The sequence below is a fragment of the Mustela nivalis genome (assembly GCF_964662115.1).
Source record: "Mustela nivalis genome assembly, chromosome: 7".
Classification (NCBI taxonomy): Eukaryota; Metazoa; Chordata; class Mammalia; order Carnivora; family Mustelidae; genus Mustela; species Mustela nivalis.
Window position 1 is genome coordinate 7,914,672 of NC_139026.1, and position 23,879 is coordinate 7,938,550.

A 23,879-nucleotide genomic window follows, 5' to 3' on the forward strand; every position below is an offset into this window, starting at 1 on the left:
AGAATTCCTTGATACTGAGGGTTGAGGCTGCTGTCCTCTGTGCTTCTGGCTCCCTGTGCACATGTCTAGGGTAGCAGCTTCATGCCCTGTTGCTGTTGTCACCCATTCATTTTGTACTTCTTCTAAACTCTGAGCTTCTTAAGCACAGACTATGTGGCTTTTACTTCCGGATCTAGTACACAGAAGGAATTCAGTTAGTATTTGCCGGATGAAGGACCAAACGAATTAGCAAAGGAATAAATGAACAGTACAAATCTAAGTATTTACAGGGTGCAAAAGAAGACGATACTTAAAAACCTCTAATTGGTTGGGGGCGCCTGGGTGGCTCAGTTGTTAAGCATCTGCCTTTGGCTCAAGTCAAGATCCTAGGACCCTGGGATCGAGCTCCACATGGAGCCCCGTGTGCGCGGAGCCTTGCCTCAGGCTCCCTGCTCAGCGGGAAGCCTGCTTCTCCCTCTCCCACCCCCCATCCTTGTGTTCCCTCTCTCACTGTGTATCTCCCTGTCAAATAAATAAAATCTTAAAACAAGAGAAAACAAAAAACCTCTAATTGAAAGAAGATAAAACATGTACACAGGATAGTCAACCAGAAAGTACAAAATAAACTGTTAACTGTATGGCTTGCCTAAGAGACACAGGAGTTTGAAAACAGAGGCTTTCCTGAAGCCCTTCAAGGGGTCCTGGCACTGTGCCCAAATGATCTCCCTGCTTTTTTCTGTTGCAGTGTGTTTTTGTCTTCTTCTTTAATTGTGGTAAAATACACCTGTTATGAAATTTACCATCTTAACCAGTTGTATGGTTCAGTAGCATTAAGCATATTCATGTTGCTGTGAAACAGATCTCCCGATCTCTAGAGCTATTTTATCTTGCAAATCTGAAATTCTATACCCATTAACCAACTTCCCTTCTTCCTCTCCTCTGGTCCTTTGTAACCACTATTTTATTTTCTATTTATATAAATTTGACTACTTTAGATACCTCATTTAAGTGAGACCACCCAGTATTTGTCTTTCTGGGACTGGCTTATTTCACTCAACACAGTATTCTCAAGACTCAATCCATGCTGTGTATGTGACCGGATTTCCTTCTTTTTCATGGCTAATACTCCGCAGTATGTATATGCCACCTTTTGTTTTTCAATTCATCCACCCATGGACCCTTGGGTTGCTTCTGCCTCCTGGCTACAGATGCGTATGCAAACAGTTCAATTCTTCTGCATGTGTACCCAGAAGGCAGACTGCTGGATCCTGCGGGAGTTCTATTTTTATTTTTTTGAGAAATCTTTTGTCTTCCATATTTCTCCACATCTTTGCCAACACTTGCTCTTTTCTGGTTTTGGTGTTTTTGTTCTGGGTTTTGGTTTTTGGGGTTTTGTTTTTGTTTTGATAGTAGTTCCTGATGTTTGTGAAGTAGTATCTCATTATGGTTTTGATTTGCATTTCTTTCTTAGTGATGATGAGTGTCTTTTCATATGCTTACTGGCCATTTATATATCCTTGGAGAAATGTCTATTCAAGTCCTTTGCCCATTTTTAAATCACGTTATTTGATCTTTTGTTGTTGAGGTGCAGTTCTCTACATATCCTGCATATTAACCCCTTACCAGATATACGACTTGCAGATATTTTCTCCCATTCTGTAGACTGCCTTTTCACTCTATGGACTGTGTCTTTTGATGCACAAAATTGTAAAACTTTGATGTAGTCTCATTGGTCTATTTTTGCCTATACTTCTGGTGTCACATCCAAGAAATCCCTGCCAACTCCAGTGTCATGAGGCTTTCCTCTTCTGTTTTCTTCAAAGAGTTTTATTCTGTTAGGTCTTAATCCATTTTGAGTTAATTTTTGTACATGGTTTGAGACAAGGGGCCATCTTCATTCTTTCACAACTGGGTAGCTAGTGCTCCCAACACCATTTGTTGGAAAGACCCTCTCCTTCATTCCCCATTGAATGGTTTTGGCACTCTTGTCAAAGATCACTTGACCTTATATGTGAATATTTATTTCTGGCTTTCTATCCTATTCCATTGTCTATTTGCCTATCACTATGCCAGTATCACACTGTTTTGATTACTGTAACTTTGTAATATATTTTGAAATTGGAAGTGTGACTACTCCAACTTTGTTCTAAATGACCAATTATTTTTATAAAGTGTGCAAAGACAAGATATTTTCATCACTTTAACCCATATTGTTAAAACCACAGTCTCTTTCCATCTCAACTTTCCCCCATCATGATTCCCTGTCAGTAGAGTTAGAGTGGGTGCAGGCATTTTAGGGATCTGTAGAAAGAAGTTAAATTGGTGATATGTTCATTTTAAGATTAGCGGAATATAGTCACGTGGTTCTCAATCATGTCTCTGTGTGTTTGAGTAATGTTAACCATCCTTGTATACAAAGATGTTACTGGGCCAACTTACTCTGCATCATGATATAAATGTGTCAGTTCAAAGAGTATTTCAAAGTAGCCAATGTACAGGAAAAAATGAAGCCTTGTAATTTAAAGGATACTTGATAGAGGTTTTTCCCAAAGTTGACAATAATCTTAAAAACTTATATAATGTTAGTAATAACAAGTTGTGAGAATGAAAGGAACTTTGCTAATCTGTCAGTAAGAAAAACCATATTCTGGTCAACCTTTCTGTAATAAACAATGAATTACCTTTTTATTCTATTTTTAGAAAATATCACAGAATTGTTATATGAAAGGGCAACAAAGACTATACAGCCAAAAAATGGAGAGAAAAAAGTTTCACAGTGATGTGTTAAGCAGTGAATACAAATATTATTGCTATTTTTCTGACTTTTGTATTTGTCAACTCTTAAAAGTTGCCATTTTTGTGATTTCTTTCCTCATTGCAAATAAATGTTCACTTCTGTACAACTTGTCTTTGAAATTAATGCTCTTAAAGAGCATTCCCACAAAACCCAGATTCACTCCTGGTCAGAAAGGTCTTCTTTGCCTGAACAAAGGCATATAGAGGGGAAGGAAATGAGACGTGCATGGAAGGCCTTATGGAAAGCCACTGGATGGGTGCAGAAAGATCCTTTAATTAATTAATTAGGCAACTAATTAATTAGATTTTTCTTTTAAAATAATCTCTATGCCCAACATGGGGCTTGAACTCATGACTCCGAGATCAAGAGTCACAAGCTCTAACCTACTGAGCCAGCAGGATCCCCAAGATCCTTTAAACAACAAAAAAAAATATATGCATTGGTAGGCTAAAGGCACAAAGAAAAAGTTCAGACATGGATAGAAAGGCAACTTCTGCTAAATAAATAATAATCAATTGGCTTATGGTAGAGATCCTTAAAGAACAGTCTCAAAATCAGGTCTGTTAGAATATACTCAAGAAAGCATTGGCTATAAAGTCAAACATGATATGTTATCAAATCACGTCCCTTCTGCTAATAAAAAATAAAATATTCTGGAGTTAGGATTTTAATAACTTCACCTCAGACTTTCAAAGTGAGTATAGAACAGAGATTCTTAGCACTCAGATAACCTCATTCATTCAATATAGTATATTTATTGACATTTTCTATGGGCCATTGGCAGTGACCAAGCTGAAAAAGGTCTTTGTCCTTGCAGAGCTGAAGAGCAAAAAGGCTTAACCTGCCTGCCATGGTGTGCCTCCTCTCTACCATGTTCTTCACCTCTCCTCCAGCCCCAACTTCCAGGCACAGACATTCCCAGCAGAAGGGAAACCCAGGCCAAGTGCTCGGGGCAGAGCTTGTCTCCACACCGTCTAGTGATCATAACATTTGGGGGAAATAAACACTAGCTTCTCTTCATGACACCCCTGGAGATTCCTGCAGCTGAACTTGTAGTTCTTTACCTGTAATTGCTATTTCAAAGATTTCAGAAACATTTTATAACTACACAATAATAACATCTAAAAAAAAAAAAAAGCCTAAGACACCAATTTCAAGGAACCAGGCAGATACATCTTGCCTTTCGAGTAATGTTTTTCCATAAAGGCAGTTAGTTTGTCCATAAGCAAAATATAAGCTAAATAATTAAGACTATTATAAAATTAGCCACAGTTTTCTAAGAACTGCATGATCTATCCTATTCATTGTTGGTTAAAGTCGCCACTCGAACTGTCGCCACTCGAACCTGTAAGTAGCAGCAACCCACACAGTTTGTATCATTTTCAACTATGAAACACAGAGCTCCTGAAGTTACTCTTACTGTAACTAATCCATGGACCAGACATCCAAGAAAAACCTCATGAAATACAATTCAGAACCTATTATGTACGATTCTGAAACTCGGGAGAAAAATGTTTTCAGAGAATTAATTTTTTTCAGTCACTTCAATGCAAATTACAAAATTTATTAGCAAGGGATAGTTTCCCAAAGACCTAATACAAAATGTTTATGGTTATGCTAAAATTCCCAGCAGCAAAAATTCCATGAGCATAACTATCATCTACTGAACCTCTTTGTGGCATTTTCAAAATACCAATTAACTTGAAAATAAAACTCATTTCCTTTCTCTTAAAAACAATCAAAGACGATTATGCAGAAATCTAACTAGTCTTCTGATGTCCAGTTTACCGCTGTGTAATAATGATGGAGCTTACACAGAGTTCACTTTGGTACTTGTTAGTAAGTTTATTTCAACTTGTACATATTTCAATAGTTTAAAGGAAAAAAAATGGTGAAAAACTGATGGTAGAACACAAAAATGTTAAAATAAAAACACCTCTTTCCTATGGTCAAATACCAGTTAGTGTTTTGAAGATAATTATGTATAAAATAAGTGACTTGGAAATACTTTCTTCTCTCTCTCTCTCTCTCTCTCTCTGTGTGTGTGTGCGTGTGTGTGTGTGTGTATTTATTTAGGAAATACTATAGAGCTACCCCATTTTTTTTTTTTAAACAAGCACCCAAAAGCATGGTTGCGAAAGAACTCAGTATTAAATTTGGTGGTTAAACAGGAAACAATGAATATCCTAATAAAAGGAATCCTTAGTGTAGAGACTGGGGAAGAATAAACTTAAAAGTCGCACTACAGTATAAAAAGAATTGGAGGAAGATAGAGCCGGAAGTTAATGAGTTCCAGTAGGAGCAGAAACAAAGATAAGGTAAGGACAAGCTGTTAGAATTAATGAAAGGTCTGTATAATTAATAATTCAGAAAAATTAAAAGGGCATTTTATAACTAGACATTTAAGTTAGGAGGAATGTAATTAGTAAGAAGAGAATTTAATCAAGACATCGAAGTTAAGACATTTAAAAAATAGCACCTCAAGCCCAAAGCCATATTACACCACACGAGAGTATAAAGAGCAATGTTGATTCCATAAATTACATTCTTTTCTCCGAATCAATATAAAGCTATCTTCAACACTTTGATTTCCATATAGCCTCCCATGCAAACTCTGAACAGATTCTCCCTTAAAAAAGGGAAATCAAAAAAGATGGTACTCCAATGGTGTTGAAATACAGGAACTGATATAATTAATTCTACCAATAAGCCTAAAAAGGGGATACTGTCTATGTACACATTATAAAATGAGATTTTAAAAAATTTTAATATGTATGTTTTATTTAAAATAACATAAAAATTACCAGTTCAACATAAAATCAATGTAAGTTTTATTAATTTTGCATTATTTTTTATGGTACTAAGTCTTTGAAATTCCAGCTAAATTTTGTATTTAAAGTACCTTTAAATTTGGTTGCTTTTTTTGTGTATGTGGCAAAACACATCAAATCAAATTTATCATCTTAACCATTTTTAAGTGTAAAGCTCAGTAGTGTTAAGTACATTCCCAGTATTTTGCAACAGATCTCTAGAACTTTTTCATCTTGTAAAACATCCATTGAACACCGATTCCCTCTACTCCCTACCCAGAGACCTTGGCAATCCTCACTTTTCCACTTTCTGCTTTTAAGATTTTTAACATCAGATACTTCATTTGAGTGGAATCACACAGCATTTGTCCTTATGTGATCGGCTTATTTTGCTTAGGCTAATGCCCTTAAGTTTCATCTATATTGTAGCATGTGACAGGATTTCCTTATTTTTCAGGCTTTGTAATATTCCATTGTGTGTATATGCCACATTTTCTTTACCCATTCATCTCTCAATGGACATTGAGGTTGCCCCACTGCTTGGCTGTTTATGAATGCTGCAATGAACATGGGTGTGCAAATATGTCTCTGAGATCCCACTTTGAGAGATTTGTTTTTAATGCTGAATTTTCATAAAATGAACCAAAAGATTCAACAAAATTCAATCAACAAAGATTTACTAGAAAAACTGAATCACTGTAGTATGTTCAAGGCAAATATCTTTTGAGAATGTGAGTCTACTTAAACATGGAGATTTAAAGCTTATTCTTGTTTATAAATTAGATTTTAAGGAAGAAATTGAAAAGAAGCTAAATTCATTAATACAGTTGATTGAACATCACAGGTTTGAAGTGTGTAGGTCCACTTAAATGCAGACTTTTTTTTAGTAAGTACAATACAGTGCTGTACATGTACTTTCTCTTCCTTATGATTTTAAAACATTTTTTCTCTAACATTTTACTGTAAGAATTTAGCATAGAATGTATATAACATACAAAATACGTGTCAATTGACTGTTTATATTATCCATAAGGTTTCCAATTAACAGTAGACTACTAGTAGTTAAACTTTTGGGGAGTCAAGAGTTACCTGTGGATTTCTGACTGTGTGGGGGTCAGTGCCCCTACCTAACTCTCATGTTGTTCAAAGGTCAATTGTACACGAAAACGGATATTTGGCTGCAAATAATTTGCAACAAATAATCTGCCTACAAACATCTAGACCATCACTTGCCTCATAAATAAAACCAAATCAGGAGCCTGTCTTGGGTGGAAACATTTTATATAAAATGAGCTTTCAAATAAGCAGAGTCAAACACAATCTATGAGCAATTATCTGCTTATGCTTTTTGAAAAGCTGTTATAGTTTTATCTTTACCCCCGTGTTAAACACATTATGTGATTAATGCTGTGTGAGTTTAATGTAGTAATTATATGGCAATAAACTTAGCTTGTTTGATTTGTTATAGTAGCTCATAAAGTAAATATCTTCAGAAAAATGATTGTATTAGATATAGTAATACTTCATAAACCTCATTAAAAAGCAACAATATTGAAACAATATATATACACAAAGTGTTTAAAGCTATACACTCTACTTAATCTTGTTCACACATACATCAGAATCCAGTACAACTGATCTAAATATTAACAGTTTAGCACAGGGCGCCTGGGTGGCTCAGTGGGTTAAGCCGCTGCCTTCGGCTCAGGTCATGATCTCAGGGTCCTGGGATCGAGTCCCGCATCGGGCTCTCTGCTCAGCAGGGAGCCTGCTTCCCTCTCTCTCTCTGCCTGCCTCTCCATCTACTTGTGATTTCTCTCTGTCCAATAAATAAATAAAATCTTTAAAAAAAAAAAAAAAAAAAACAGTTTAGCACAGATATTTCTCAATATCAAAGTCAATTATTATTTTTTTAAAAGTCAATTATTTTTTAAGAGGGTTTTCTACATGCATAGCTACCCTAACTTGCCTGTTAAAAGAATTTAGCTCCACTGAAATAAACATCAAGGAAATAAAATAATTTTTTCAAAACTTCTGGCACCTATGGTAAAAATGTTAAATGATGAAGCAAAGAAAGTGGCATAGATCAGCTAATAAAAATAATTTTAGTCCTAATCCTTAAAAGAATTTGCTCTATGACCTTGACATTCTATTAGCCCTATATTCCATCTGCCTCCATAAATAAAATAGGCTATTCATACAAACTGAGACCAGTGAACGAGAGCCATTTTGGAAATCAATTTGGAAAAAAATTTAGATCTCTGCCTCACTTCATACACAAAAATGAGTACCAGTTCAATTAAGCTGTAAAGGGAAAGGGGCGCCTGGGTAGCTCTGTTGGTTAAGCAACTGCCTCCAGCTCAGGTCATGATCCCCGGGGGCCTGGGATTGAGCCCCGCACTGGGCTCCCTGCTCATTGGGAACTCTGCTTCCCTCCTGCCTCTGCACCCCACCCCCCATCCTGCCCTGGTTCATGCATGTGCTTTCTCTCTGAAACAAAAAATAAAATCTTTAAAAAAAAATTTTTTTTTAAAGATGTAAAGGTAAAAAATAAAGCAAGAAAACTGAGGTATTTTATTACATTAGGGCAGGGACAACTTCTCTCAGCAAGCACAAAATATAGAAGCTACAAAGGCTGACTGATTTTATCACATAAAAATGTTTTAACTTTATAAGTATGAAAGATACTCCAATGATAAAAGATAAAAGATTGGGAGAAAATATTTAAAACATCTCAGAAGACAAAGGTTAATATCTATATCTTATGAAGGGCTCCTACAAAGCTATCAAAAGAAACAATCCAATGGAAAAATGGGAATAATATGCAAATAAGTTATACGTAAGATTCAAAAATCTATGGCCAATAACTAACAAAAGATGTTCCATCTTATTAGTAAGCAGAAAGGAGCAAATTAAAACAATAAAATATTAGGGGTCCCTGGCTAGCTCAGTCGGTGGAACACATGACTTTTGATCTTGAGGTTGTGAGTTCAAGCCCCATGTTGGGTGTAGAGATTACTTTAATAAAACAAAAACACACATAATAAAATATAAGAGTGGCAAAATTTTCAGGATAAGTCATTTTATTGTCATCAAAGATGAGGAGAAATGGGCATTCTTATACACTATTTATGGAAGGCATCATGGGTATATAGCTTCTTTAGAAGGCAATTTGTTAATAGCTACCTTCATGCAAAAAAGAAAAAAATTCTATGAACTGACAATTCCATCTCTAGAAATTTATTCCACAGAAATACACCTGTGAATAAAGATATAAGAATTAAGGATGTTCAATAAAGTATTATTTGTAATAATCAAAGAAGTAGAGACCACCAAAATATCTACTGGAGAAGAATGATTATAGTCCATCCATTCAACAAAATGTTCTGTAAATGTTTAAGAGAATGAAAGAGGCTGTGTAAGATGCCAAATTAAAAAAGCAAGTCACAGAAGAAAAATGTTGGGTAAAAAAATTCCTATTTAGTTATTTTAAGATATATAGAAAATGGGGTGTCTGGCTGCCTCAGGTGGTAGAATGTCCAACTCTTGATCTCAGGGTTGTGAGTTCCAGCCCCACACTGGGTGTGGAGCCTACTAAATTAAAAGAATAAATAAATAAATAAATAAATAAGTAAAATATACAGTAAGTGTTTACAAGGATTAGGAGGGGAAGATGGGTAAAAGAAGAGTCTCGCTTTTATTCCTATATCTACATTTGCCATTTGAATGTTTTATGACAAACATGTACAGTTGCCCCTTAAACAACATGTGGGTTGGGGCGCTGACTCCCCCACACAGTTGGAAACCTGCGAATTATTTCTGATTCTCCACAACTTAACTATGAATAGCCAACTGCTGACTGGAAACCTTACTGATAGCAAACTGTCAACAACTACTTTGTATGTTATATGAATTCTGTATTATATACTTACAATAAAGTATGCAAAAGAAAGTGTTTTATTGACTGACTGATTTTTAAATATTTCATTTATTTATGTGAAGAGAGTGAGACAGCACAAGCAAAGGAGAGGCAGAGGGAGAGGGAGAAGCAACTCCTCACTGAGCAGGGAGCCAAAGGCAAATGGTTAACCGACTGAGCCACCCAGGCACCATTTAAAACATAAAATGTTTTATTTTATTTTTTGTTTTGTTTTGAGTTTTTATTTAAATTTTAGTTAGTCAACATATATAGTGTAGGCGCACCTGGGTGGCTCAATTAGTTAAGTTTCCATCTCCTGATCTCAGAGTTGTGAGTTCAAGACTCCAACTGGGGCTCCACGCGAAGTGTGAAGCCTACTTTAAAAAAAAAACAAAAGCAAAAACAAACAAACAAGCAAAACCATAGTTCAATATTGGTTTTAAGAGTAGAATTTAGTGAAGAAAATGTTTTAAAATCATGAGGAAAAGAAAGTACATTTACAGCACTTTCCCATATTTTTCTGGCTTAGTCAGAAAAGCATGCAACTCTTGATCTTAGGGTTGTGAGTTTGAGCACTATGTTTGGTGTAGAGATTACTAAAAATAAATAAACTTTAAAAAAAATTCCATGTATAAATGGACTTGCACAATTCAAACCCGTGTTGTTCAAGAGCCAACTGTGTTATTTTTAATAATTAGGGGAAAAAAAAGAATAAGCAGGAATTTCACAAGTTATTTGGCAATGTGTACACGCCCAGGATCTAGAATGTAATATTGAGTTCCTAGATCCTACTACCCAGGATTCAATCATCCTCTGCCAACTGCAGTTCTGAGATAACGAAATCATCATCATCATCATCATCATCATCATCAAAAGACCACATCGCCTTTGGTCCCCACTCCCATAGAAGAGCTGGACAAGTCTATGGGAGGAGCATCTAGTGAGAAGCATCATTTCTGCTTTATCATTTCAATATATGACAGCAGATCAGGCTCAGGAAGAAAAATAAAACAAAACCAGACACAAAACAAAACAGGATTAATCTGTGAAAAGGCAGTATGAGACTCACGAAAACAAAACAAGGTAAGGACACAACACAAGTCCACGGGGCTGTTTGAAGCTCTAAAAGAAGCACCGTTTGTGTAACACAGAACTTGTGGGAGAATCTGCCCCAGGGATGCCTTCTGAATACCTAGAGAGGCTGATACAGGATAAGGGTTACTGGAGCAGGTTTTTAAAGATAAAGACTAGTTTGTTTGGGAAATGGATACCCCTGGAGAACAGAACTTTCATCTGTGTTTTAAAAATAGGCTTAATGCCATTTTCATTGCTTCCCCCACCTCCCTCTTATCCATGAGGCTTTGATCTTAACACCACTACTTTTCGGAAACACTGCTCCCAAGGTTGGCAAAGGATTTGGGTTCAAGAGATACTATAAAACACCTTAATGTCAGAAAGATCCAGGTTCAAATCCTAACTTCCATTTCAAGCTGCATTCCCATGGACAAGTTACCTACCACGACCCTGGAGTAAAATGGTACACTGTCACGAACAGAAATAACATCAACAGCATCTAAGCAATGTACCTTATGCACAGAAAACCCTAATCAAACGGGAGGTATCATTTTTATATTATAAGACCTCTGACCGGAGTTGGGGGTTGGGGGAGTGGGCAAGAGGATGGGAGAAATGTCCGAACTGTTCCTGTAATTCCACGGGGACTCAATGTTTGGCATTCCACTTGGCTAACGATGAAATGACTCCATGAATCCATGTAGAATATAAGTGCATTTGACAGAATACAGCAAAGTTAGGATTTATATTGTAAGCTATTTTTAAAACTGCCTGGTTAGCAAATTAAACCAGCTGTGAAAATATCCTGGTTTCCATTCACAACAAATACAAGATAAACATTCTCCTTAATGAACCTGGCCTTGTGGCAGCACAGCATATTCTGCATAATTCATTCCTAAGGGTTTCGGAGACATCATTTTCATAAGACAGACCAAAACTAAACTATTTTCTAAGGAAAAGGAAAAGAAAAGAGAAAAAAAAAAGAGGAGAGAGGAGTTTCTTTCTACAGATTTTCAGTAAATTCCACGAATCGCTGTAGTTTAGGAGACTACAGTCTGAATAAAGGAAGTTCTGTCAATACTTCAGGCCAGCCTTAACTGTGCTTCCTTTAAAAGGGCATATGAAACACCAGTCTTCTCTGCAACACAATTTTTCAAGTTCTGGGGCAAAGGGAGGAGAAAAATCTGCTCATGGTCACCCAAAAGCTACTCCGAGGACTCCCAATTTCAGATTTAAAACTGATCACTCTTTGAGAAGTCAGGGTAGAGATCCTGAATTATTTAGAATGTTGGCTAAGTTATATTATTTATGATTGCCGTTCCTTTAGGGAAACAATTTGTTATTTAAACAGAGAATAGAAGTATAAATAACTAAATGAAATAGAATTTCAGGAAGTGCTATACAAATAAATTCGTACTTGGAATGCAGGGAAAGTCTATTCGTTTAGCGCACTTCATAAAGACATAGCTAAGAAAAGAATGTAACATTTTAAACTTCTTTGGAAATCAACCAGACTGAATTAGTTCAATTTGGAACATCCTGAGCCTTAAAGCCTTTGCTAAAGTGTAACACAAATTTTGATTAGCCAAGTGTGAAAAACTACAAAGCCAACTTTCCTGTCCCTCCAGTTAGTCTGTCTATAAATAGAAGCAAATGCATTACCAGCCACCAAAGCATTTGGTGGGTTCCAGTGTGCCCAACGTATGCATCCTCTGCAAACGTGCTCTCAGCATGTTTAACCAAAGTACTTCTGAAGATCTGTATGTAATAGGACCCTTTTTAAATAAACTGTGACTCACTGTTTGCTTTCTTCACCAGGAGGTGGAGTCTTGCCATGCCCTTCCATTACAAAATCCTCCTGTTCCACCTGCAAAAGGCAAGCACCACAGGTCAGCAGTAGTCAGTAACTAAGATACAGCTCACTCAAACTTCCAGGGCCTGGCCCGTGCACAACCACATGGCCACTGCCCTCTGTTGCCTGGTCCAGAAGCCTGGGCCAGTGCCTTTCAATCCCCAGGTTTGTTCAAGGCATCTCTCCTAGTTTTGCAGAACAGAAAAGGAAGTATGTTGACTTGGAACTCACATAACTGTAACCAAAAAAAAAATTTACATCTGGAATATAATAACGAATTGCTATGAATCAATAAGAAAAAGACAATGAACCAGAAAATTTTACAAAATAATCAAGTAGGAATTTTACTGAAGAGGATGCACAAATGAAAAGGTATTCAATCTCATGTCAACCAGGAAAATGCAAATTAAAACCACCAAGAGAGGGGCGCCTGGGTGGCTGAGTGGGTTAAGCCTCTGCCTTTGGCTCAGGTCATGATCTCAGGATCCTGGGATCGAGCCCCACATCAGGCTCTCTGCTCAGCGGGGAGCCTGCTTCCCCGCTCTCTCTCTGCCTGCCTGTCTGCCTACTTGTGATCTCTGTCTGTCAAATAAATAAATAAAATCTTAAAAAAAAAACACAACCCATCAAGAGATACCATTTCACAACTACCAGGTTGGCTAAAATTAAAAAGTTGGGCAATACCAAGTGTTGGCAAGGGGACGGAAGAACAGCAACACTCATCTACTTCCGGTGGGAAGAAAAATTGGTGCAACTGCTTTTCAAAAGTTTGCCACTATCTGGTACATTGGACTATGTATGTACTGTACAATCTAGTGACTGCACCTCTGGATAAATACTGCAGAGAAACTTTTACACATATATAGAAATATTTTTTGTAGAATTACTTTAAACAGAAAAAAAGCAAACATCTATCAACAGTAAAATAAATAAATATACTATGGTGTTTTCAGAGCAACAGAACACTATACTATATGAAAAGGAATTAACTGTAGCTACACACCGCAACTGAGATGAGTTACAAAAACACAATACTGGGTGAAAAAGCAAATCATAAAAGAATACATAGGCAGTATAATTCCATTATATAAAGTTCAAATATACACTTTTTAAAACTATATATATGCATGTGTATATAGATGTATATGTGTGTATATATAGTTTTTATTACTTTTAAAAAAGATTATTTATTTATTCACTTATTTGAGAGCAAGAGAGTAAGAGAGAGAGTGAGAGCACGAGATGGGAGAGAGTCAGGGGAGAAGCAGATTCTCCCCGCTCAGTGGGGAGCCCGATGCGGGGCTAGATCCTAGGACTCCAGGTTCAGGACCTGAGCTAAAAGCAGTCGTTCAACCAACTAAGCCAGGTGTCCTTATATACAGTTCTTTAAAACTATTTTATTACTTTAGAAAGATTTTATTTATTTATTTGACAGAGAAAGCGGGAGAACACAAGCAGGGGGAGCAGTAGAAGGAGAGGGAGGAGCAGGCTCCCCAGATGAACAGGGAACCAGATTCGGGGTTCGATCCCAGGACCCTGGGATCATGACCTGAGTTGAAGGCAGAAGCTTAACCATCTGAGCCACCCAGGTACCCCTAAAAACTATTTTTAAAAAATAAATGACAAAATTAAAAAATTAAAAACAAACACACATACACACACACAAAAATGAATGACATACAAAATGTAGGCTAGGGATTGTCTTAGGAAGGGGCATATGCAAGGTCCAGGGGTATGCCTGTGGTTTACTTCTTGGCCTGTGTAGAAGGTAGATGGGTATTTGCTTTATAATTATTCTTTTAACTATCCATTTCTTTCTTTTATATATGTATGGTTTATTTCTCAGTACAAATTTCAAGAGAGAAAAAACATTTTACCATTCCAAATGGTTTACTGATCTGGAAGATCAGTGACAGAGATAGAGCTACCTCCACAAATGGGGATTATCTGTCAGTCCTATGAAGACTCTCCCAAAAGGCAAAACTTAAAAGAAAAAAAAAAAAAAATCAAACAGATATATTCAAGGAAATAGACAAGATTATTCCCAACTTAGAAAAACAATTATAGGACCTAATAAGCTGGAAGACAGACAACAGTAACACAGACACATAAAATACAATGAAGCCCAAAGAAAACAAAAGGCTCTCCAATTCTGTCATCCCCAGTCTTCATTTCTTAAGAAGATGGGGCAATACTAAGAGGCTAAGTTTCAAAAAAGACGGAAAAATTAAGAGGTGTTCGTAATTTCCATTGAAGAGGAAACATACACAAGAATAATTAAAGACACATGCTGTGCATACTGTAAAAATTCAAACCAGGTTTTGACTTTATTCTTAGGAACTTCCTTACTCTGCAGCCTGTGGGACTTAGCCAAGGAGAGGGAGGATTCTCCCATCCTAAGCTTATACTTAGGATGTAAAAACTCTAGAAGAAAAAACAGGATTGCAGATGGACACTTAATGAGGAGCTTGAGATGACCTGGTTGTGTTACAAGAGTGTCCAGGTATATATTTGAAAATCACCGTGTTGCACATTTTATTGACTTAACTATATAAATGTTGTGCCTTAGTTAGGAAAAACAGGTGACAAACTATTTATGTTTATTAAGTTTCTTGCAAGCGCAAGCATCAATTATTTTCTTGAAGACAAGAATGACTATTCTCTCATTTATATGTATTATGGAAATTTCTTGATCCTTCATCTTTAAAAATTCTCTCCAATTAAAGAGCTCTAAGAAAAAAAAAAAGAGCTCTAAATTGTGCACCTTGGCCTCTGCTTAGTAGTTTTTTTTTTTTTTGAAAAAGGTTTATCTAGAATCAATTTCTAGTTAAGTACAGTAAGATCGAAGAACCCAGAGCTTTGACAATCTCTTCCAAGTGGGCTCCCAATCTTTAACTCTAGCCCCCATGTTATGCACACTAGTCTTCTCTGCTTAGATGGCCCAATAAATTTCTAAGGAAACATCACCTTTGTCCTCAAATTTCCTCTTCTTTTTATATCCCCTATGTCTCCAAATGGTACCATCATTCACTAAGATCCCCAAACATGAAACCTACACAGGTATGCCGCACTTTTCAAAAGTCTGTATTGTACCACTTCGCTTTCACAAAAGACCTATGTTAATACCTATTTTTGCTAAGAACAACAGAATCCTGGAGAGGATTTTCGCTTTTTTACAAATGAAGGCAAAAAGCAAAGTAGCATTCAGAGCTGGTCTTGCAGCAGCCGTTACAGAGCAGTGCGCGCCCTGAGTGGCAGACAGGGGCACCACCAGTCTCCTTCCCTAGGACGTCCGGAGGACTCGGCATCTCGGCATCCTGCTGCCAGAGCTTTTAACTTTGTGAGCATCTGTGCTTTATCTCCAGTTATCCTGTGTGTCCGTTAGCAAGATGTGTCTTGAAGTGTCGGAAAAGCCTAGGAGAGGTTATTTTCTGGGTTTGGGAATGTGCCAAGATTTTCCCATATCAAGAAATGGTCATCGTTTCTTGGTTTTATACAACATTTGGACTTAGGAAAGATTTCATAGGAAAGCTCTACCTTCAGGTAGCAGGAGAAACCTGTCATCACACAAGAATCCAAGGTTCCCTCCTTAACCCTACATCCTATTAATCACCAAGTATTGTGGCTTTCACCTCTTAAATAGCTCTCAAATGCACCTCCCCTTCTTTATTCTCTTTAATGGCCGCAGTTAAAAACCAGCTTCTCTAAATCTCACTACTACACAAGCCTTCTCAGTGGTCTTTGTGCCTCTGGGTCCCATCTCATTTTAATACATCCTCCAAACTGTTTCTGTCAAGTGGGCTTTGGAAATGCAAATCTGACTGCATCATTCTCCTTGAAATTCTTCAGTGGTGCTCCATCACCTACCTGGAGGGATAAAGTTCAGTTCCTTTGCCTAAACAATCTTTTCATCTGCCTCTGCCTTACCCACTCTGAACCCCTGGTGGGGGCATACAACTCCTTAGCCCTCCGTGCATTTACATGAACTGCTCCCTCTTGCCTAGAAGCCCTGGCCTTCTGCCCACAAGCAGTTCAAATTCCTACTCATTCCCTTAAGTGTCAATTCAGATGCCTTTCCCTGGAAGACACCATCTCCTGCAGCAGGTTCACAACTTTTTTCAGTCTCCATCACCTCGAAGACAATAAAAACGGTCCAGAGAGATCACTGCTCCTTACTGCCACTTCCTGTTTTTCTCATGTCCACTTCCTGTCCCTTCCCTTATTTTTTTCCTACAAATTTCACGGACACCTTTGGACTTAGTTTGATGATCTCTACCACTCCGCCTCCTTGACTTCATCTGCAGGAGTTGCAAGATTTTTTTTTTTTTTTTTTTTTTTTTTAAAGTAGGCTCCCTAGCCAGCTTGGGGCTCAAACTCATAACCCTGAGATTAAGACCTGAGCTGAGATGAAGAGTTAAAAAGCTTTATTGACTGAGCCACCCAGGCACCCCTCAAGATTTTTATACATAAAATTTATACCATGTCTTCACCTTTCTCCCACTACCATTCATTCATTCAACCAACATTTCCTCAGCACATATTACACGAGAGGTGCTGGGCTGAGATAAAAGTGAAGAAGATTGTCGGTGCCCTCAAAAAGCTTGCAGATTAGTGAGAAAGACAAACAAAACCCAGTAAATTACCAGCATTGTATGGTGATAGATGGTAGCTACACTTCTGGTGAGCATAGCAGCATAACGTACAGACCTGTGGGATCACCTGAAACTAATGGAACACACTGTGTTGACTATACTCCAATTAAAAAAAGACAAAACACGACCATACAGTGGGAGAAACCAATGCAAGGATCCAGGAAGGGCGCCTGGCACAGCCTAAAGGAGTCACACACACTAAACCAACCCCAGGCAGGTGACTTCCCTCCTTCCTAAATTCAGCTAGGGAACGCGCAGGACCCAAGCTGCTCCATGGCAACGTCCCTCAATTCTGAAATAGGACTCGGGCCACAAGCTCCCCTTGCACTCGCTCCCTCCATCTGAACCTGGGAAGAGTCCCTCTAACTTCTAGTTCTGCTGTTGGTCCTCAGTGCCCATTCAGAGGCTCCTTGATGCATATTTCAGTGATTTTTCTGCTCGGTGCCCTAGATTTGCTCAACACCAACTTGTTTTTAGGGTATTTCTGTCCTACCAATCCCTTAATTTCTTCTCTTCTGCTCTGGGAATACAGAGCATAGCTGGAGAAAGTTACAAACTGGTTCCTTTTCAACCCTATGCCAATTAACTTCCACTCAGTGCTTGTACGTCCGCGCCTGGCCTGCAAAGCCCTTCACTCATTCATTCTGTACCTTTCCACTCTCCTCCAAGATTCCAAACCCATCCATAAGGCGTCCTCCTTAGTCTGGCCTTTCTGAAGATTATCCTGAAAGCCTGTCCCACACAATGGATGCCCGTGGTTTCTTCTTGTCTGGATTATGCAGTTGAACCTGCATCTTTACCCACTTCCCCCCACTCCACTGCTCCACCAGGCTCCCCTCACTGCCTGAATCCTAGATGCATGACCCACACCACACCACCTCCAAGAAGCTCTTTCTTCCTTTCAAGTAAATCCATCCCCTCAACTGACAAATACTTTGTAATCTCTTCTGTTCTGAAAAATTATTTTGGCCTGTGATACCCTCCAAATATCTTCCCGTTTTTACTCTTCCCTTTACTATCCAAATTATTAAGAGAATAAACAATACTCCATTTCTTCCATGTTCTCATCACTGATCTGATAAAACACTGGTTGCCTGATTAAACTCTTATTGAAGTAACATATATATGAATTTCTTTTTTTTTTTTTAGATTTTATTTATTTGAGAGAGAGACAGAAGGAGCATGAGGGGGGAGGGGAAGAGGGAGAGGGAGAAGCAGACACCCCACTGAGTAGGGAGCCCAACATGGAGCTCCATCCCAGGACCCTGGGATTACGACCTCGGCTGAAGGCAGACACAATTGACAGAGCCCCCAGGCGCCCCTATATGATTTTAAAAATCAAATAATACCACCAGGCTTATAGACAAAAATAGCACTCTCCTCTGGTGGCCCCTCACCCGCCCCCATGGAGTGCTTCTTCCCCATCCTCCCAACTTAAGTCACCATATTTGTTCAAATCAATATTCAGCGCTAACCGCGCTGTTACTAAGTAAATAACAGATACAGCTGAATCATACAGAATAGTGTAATTAAATTTGCTTTTCGTGTACAATTTTCTGTTTTCTGTGGAACTAACAATTACTACTTTCTCTTCTTACACTTTCTTTCGATTTGCAGGGCGGGGGGAGCTTAGTATTTATTATGGATTTTTCACTAATTCATCCTCAAACTCTCCAACAAAGCTGTAAGTCTCCTCTTAATAAATTGAAACACTTGAGGTAATCTACCAATTTCATTCCAGTCTGGGAGACCTTCCTCAGGGGTTTTCTCCTGTCCCAGTCTGGATGGTTTGCTCTCTAGGCCACTAAAGAGCTGACACAGGGATGTCTTCTCCCCTTCATCTCTGAAATTCCTGGCGTTCTGTCTCCTACCCAGGAGCATCTGTTCCCCAGATCTTTGGTCTTCTTTCATGGTCTACTCCCTGGTTTAGGTGGCACATATATTCCAGGGATTTCCTGATAAAAGGTATATGGAAAGTAGATTTTTTGAGATCTTGAATGACTGAAATGTCCTTATTTTATCCATATGTATAACTGACACACAGAATTTTTTTTTTTATCCACATACATAACTGAATTAGAAGTTCAAGTTAGTGAACCTTTTTCCCTTCACACTTTTGAAGTGATGCTGCAGTGTCTTCTAATTCCCAGAGTTACGATATAGAAATCTATATCTATATACAGTATTTTAAATCCTAATGTTTTGGATACAACCTGTTTCTTTTCCAGAAACTTTTAGGGTCCTCTACCTCTCCTCTGTTCCACAAATGCAAACCACAAAGTATGGTTCTTTTTTTATTTATTGAGCTTCCAGATAGGTACTTGCACTCTAGAAACTCAGATTCTTCAGGTTTAAGACATTTTCTCTACTTATTTTGATAATTTCATCCCCTCCACGAATTCCTTATTCATTGTTGAGTTTTGGGGGCTGATCCATAAATTTTCTTCTTTTCTCTCCAATTGCATCTCTCTGGCTTTTTCTTTTACTTTCTGGAGAGTCTCTCAACTTTACCTTCCAACACTTCTAATATTTAAAAGAATTTCTGTACTGTGTCTTAATTTTTGAAAGCTCTTTCTTGTTCTCTGAATACTTTTTAATAGTTGTGCTCTTATTCCATGATTATACCCTCTTTTATCTCTGAAAATTAATTAGAGTGTTTTTGTTTTAATTTTCTTCTGCTCCATATATTACCTTGTTTCCTCCAAGTTCCTCTTTTTTTTAAAAATTTTTTTTATTATATATTTTTTTTAGATTTTATTTATTTGACAGACAGAGATGACAAGTAGGCAGAGACACAGGCAGAGAGGAGGAAGCAGGCCCCCTGCCGAGCAGAGAGCCCGACGCGGGCCTCGATCCCAGGACCCTGAGATCATGACCCGAGCCCAAGGCAGAGGATTAACCCACTGAGCCACACAGGCGCCCTCAAGTTCCTCTTTTATATTTGCTTTGGTCACTATCCTCCAGTCATAGTTTTTTATCAGATGCCTGGTCATCTTTGGCTATCTGCTGATACTTATGAGGTAAGCCGGAAAGAACTCAGGAGTGCTCTTCGTATGAAGAGAAGAGAGGGATATCCTCCCTGGATATCAGGGGACCTGGATATCAGAAGGGAAACCTGGCCATTTCACTGGGAGAACTCTCAGGTGTCTGCCTCTATTTATTCCTTTTCTCCCTCTTTGGGCTTTTCAGTTACCCAGAGAGGTACCCTTTAATTCTCAGCCTGACTGGTGTAAGTCTGTCAGTGTTCGGGGACTGAATTTGGGAAGACAGCTGGCATGATCTCACATCAGTCAATCATCACTGACTTGACAGAATCTTTCTGCTTTGAGTTGGATCCTTCCCTCCACCTTGAGCCTTGCCATGGTATAAGAGGGAAAGCTATCCCTCTGGGATGTGCAGGCCAGAATACGAGGGGCTTTGCTCCTTGTAAATTCTTCAACTAATGCTGCTGTTGTCAGTGTCACTCCAAAAGCTTTTTGGCTCTCAAAATTTTGTTGGCATTTCTTATGTTTCATATACTCTTCCATTTACTTTTTTTTTTTTTTTTCTGGTGGATTTATGCTTGCTAAAACAATTTCAGTGGAGTTTTAGAAGGGAGTGGAGACTAATAACTGGGTTTAATCTACCATGTCTAGATCTACTCTTAAAACTCTTTTATCTCTTCTTATTCCCCTCTATCAAAATTGCCTTATTTGGGGGGGTGCCTTGGTGGCTCCGTCCATTAAATGTCTGACTCCTGATTTTTGGCTCAGATCATGATCTCAGGGTTGTGAGATCGAGCCCCATGTTGGGTTCTGTGCTGGGTGTGGAGCCTGCTTAGGATTTTCTTTCTCCCTCTGCCCTTCCCCCACCTCTCTCTTTCCCTCTCTCTCTAACCCCCCCACCCCAAACTGCTCTACTTAATGTCACCAATAAATATTTGTTGGTTGCCTTCTTCTTTAAAATATTATTTGAAGGGCGCCTGGGTGACTCAGTCAATTATGTGTCTGCTTTTGACTCAGGTCATGTTCCCAGGGTCTGGGGATCAAGTGCCATGTCAGGCTCTGGCTCAGCGGGGAGTCTGCTTTTCCTACTTCCTCTGCCTCCTGCTTGTGCTCTCTCTTGCGCTCTCTCTCTCAAATAAAATGTTTTGTTTTGTTTTGTTTTTTTTTTAAGATTTAATTTATTTATTTGACAGAGATCACAAGCATGCAGAGAGGCAGGCAGATGGGGGGTAGGGAAGCAGGCTCCCTGCTGAGCAGAGAGCCCAATGTGATGCGGGATTTAATCCCAGGACCCTGAGATCGTGACCTGAGCCGAAGGCAGAGGCTTAACCCACTGAGCCACCCAGGCACCCCCAAATCTATTGTTTTTAAAGATTCTATTTATTTACTTGTCAGAGAGAGAGAGAACACAAGCCGGCAGAGCTGCAGGCAGAGGCAGAGAGAGAAGCAGGCTCCCTGCTGAGCAAGGAGCCTGATGCAGGACTTGAACCCAGGACCCTGGGATCATGACCTGACCCGAAGGCAGCTGCTTAACCAACTGAGCCTCCCAGGTGTATTGTAAAATAAAATCTATTTAAAAAATAAAAATAAGGGGCACCTGGGTAGCTCAGGGGGTTAAAGCCTCTGCCTTTGGCTTAGGTCATGATCTCAGGGTCCTGGGATCAAGCCCCACATCAGGCTCTCTGCTCAGCAGGGAGCCTGCTCCACCCCCCACCGCCTTCTGCCTGCCTCTCTGCCTTCTTGTGATCTCTCTCTCTGTCAAATAAATAAATAAAATCTTTAAAAAATAATAAAAATAATTATTTGAAAATTTAAGTTTTATGAGGTATAGCTGACATATATGAAACTACATATAGAGCATACTATTTGATAAATTTTGACATATGTATATACCCATGGAACTGTCATCACAATCAAGAAAATGAACATTTTTGCCACTCCTAAAAGTTTCATTATGCACTTCCTTAAATTTAAAAAATGAGCAATTGTCCCTCCTGCTCTCCCTTCCTGGGCAACCACTAATATGGTTTCTGTCGTTATAGATTAGTTTGCAGTTTCTGGAGTATATATACTTGGAATCACATAGGAGACATAGGAGTATTCCTTCTTTCTTTCTTCTTCTTCTTCTTTTTTTTTTTTTTTTTTTTTTGGTCTAGCTCCTTTTGATTAGCGAAATTACTTCAAAACTCATCCACAGTCTCATGTATCAGTAGTTCATCTCCCTTTTACAGCTGAGTACCATTCCACTACATAGAATCTACAATTTGTTTTCCGGTTATCTGTTTGATGGATGCCTGTGTTGTTTCCAGATTTGAGCTATTACAAAAAGCTACTATGGGGGCAGCTGGGTGGCTCAGTGGGTTAAAGCCGCTGCTCTTGGCTCAGGTCATGGTCTCAGGGTCCTGGGATCGAGCCCCGCATTGGGCTCTCTGCTCGGCGGGGAGCCTGCTTCCTCCCTCTCTCTCTGCCTGCCTCTCTGCCTACTTCTGATCTCTGTCTGTCAAATAAATAAATAAAATCTTAAAAAAAAAACTACTATGAACATCATTTAGAAGTTTTTGTATGGATATATGCTGTCTTTTTCTTTGGGTAAATACTTAGTACTCAGCAGTGTGTATCTGTTTACTACGGATGCTACAACAAAGTACCACAGCTTGTGTGTTTTCAGTAACAGCAATTTATTATCTCACGCAGACCTAAAAGCTAGAAGTGGGACACGAAGAAGAGCATTGGTTCTCTCACAGGGCTGTGAGGGAAGGATTTGTTTCAGGCCTCTCCCCTTGGCTTACAGATGGCTGTCTTCATGTTCGCATGGCATTCTCCCTCTGTGTATGTCTCTATGTCTAAATTCCCCTGTTTCATTTGTTTAAAGATTTTTCCATTTATTTGAGAGAGAGAAAAATCACAAGTGGAAGAGAGGAGCAGAGGGAGATGGAGAAGCAAACTCCCAGCTGAGCAGGGAGCCCAGTGTGGGCTTGACCCCAGGACTCTGAGATCATGACGTGAGCTGAAGGCAGATGCTTAAGTGACTAAGCCACCCATGTGCCTCTAAATTTCCCCCTTTAAAAAATGACTCACCCTAATGACTTATTTTGCTTTGATTACCTCTGTGGAGACCCTACCGCCAAACAAGGTCTATTTTGAGACAATGGGGGTTAAGACTTCCAACAGGTTAATTTGGGGATAGGGGCTAGACAGGGAAAACAATTCAGCCTCTAACAGTAGAACAGTAGAATATGGTAGCTGTATGTTTAACTTTTTAACAGTCTCTGACTGTTTTCCAAAGTGGCTGCAGCATTTTTATTTCCCCATCAGCAGTGTATGAGAGTTCCAGTTCCTCATACCTCACCAACATTTGGTGTGGTAAGTCTTTTTAACTTCACCCATTCTAATTGTGGCTTTAATTACATTGACACTGAACATCTTTTCACAAGCTTCTTTGCCATCTGTTCTCTGGTAAAGTGCCATTCAAATTTTTGACCATTTTTAAAGCAGCTTTATTCTCTCTCTCTTCTTAAAAAATAAGCTCTATGCCAAATGTGGTCAATTCATAACCCCAAGATCAAGAGTTGCGTGCTCTATCAACTCTTGATACTTATTCTAAGTATCTTTACTGAGATATAATTTATGTAACATAAAGTTCACCTGTTTAAAGTATACAATTCAATGGCTTTTAATATATTCATAGAATTGTGCAATTATCACCACAATCCAATTTTAGAACACTTCTATCATCTCAAAAAGGAAATTTGTCCTTATTGGCAGTCATTCCCAATTTCCCTCTCTTCATCCACCTTTCCAGCACCAGATAA

General features: G+C 38.6%; 1 protein-coding gene across 15 annotated transcripts in view; it reads right to left on the reverse strand.

Moving 5' to 3' along the window:
• TNRC6B (trinucleotide repeat containing adaptor 6B) overlaps positions 1–23,879 on the reverse strand; it is a 261,328-nt gene that overhangs the window by 146,206 nt on the left and 91,243 nt on the right. For all 15 annotated transcript variants that reach the window (XM_082739930.1, XM_082739924.1, XM_082739919.1 and 12 more), the window contains one exon: positions 12,379–12,446. In XM_082739930.1, coding sequence (XP_082596056.1) covers positions 12,379–12,446 — 68 coding nt within the window. The remainder of the gene's footprint in view (positions 1–12,378; positions 12,447–23,879) is intronic.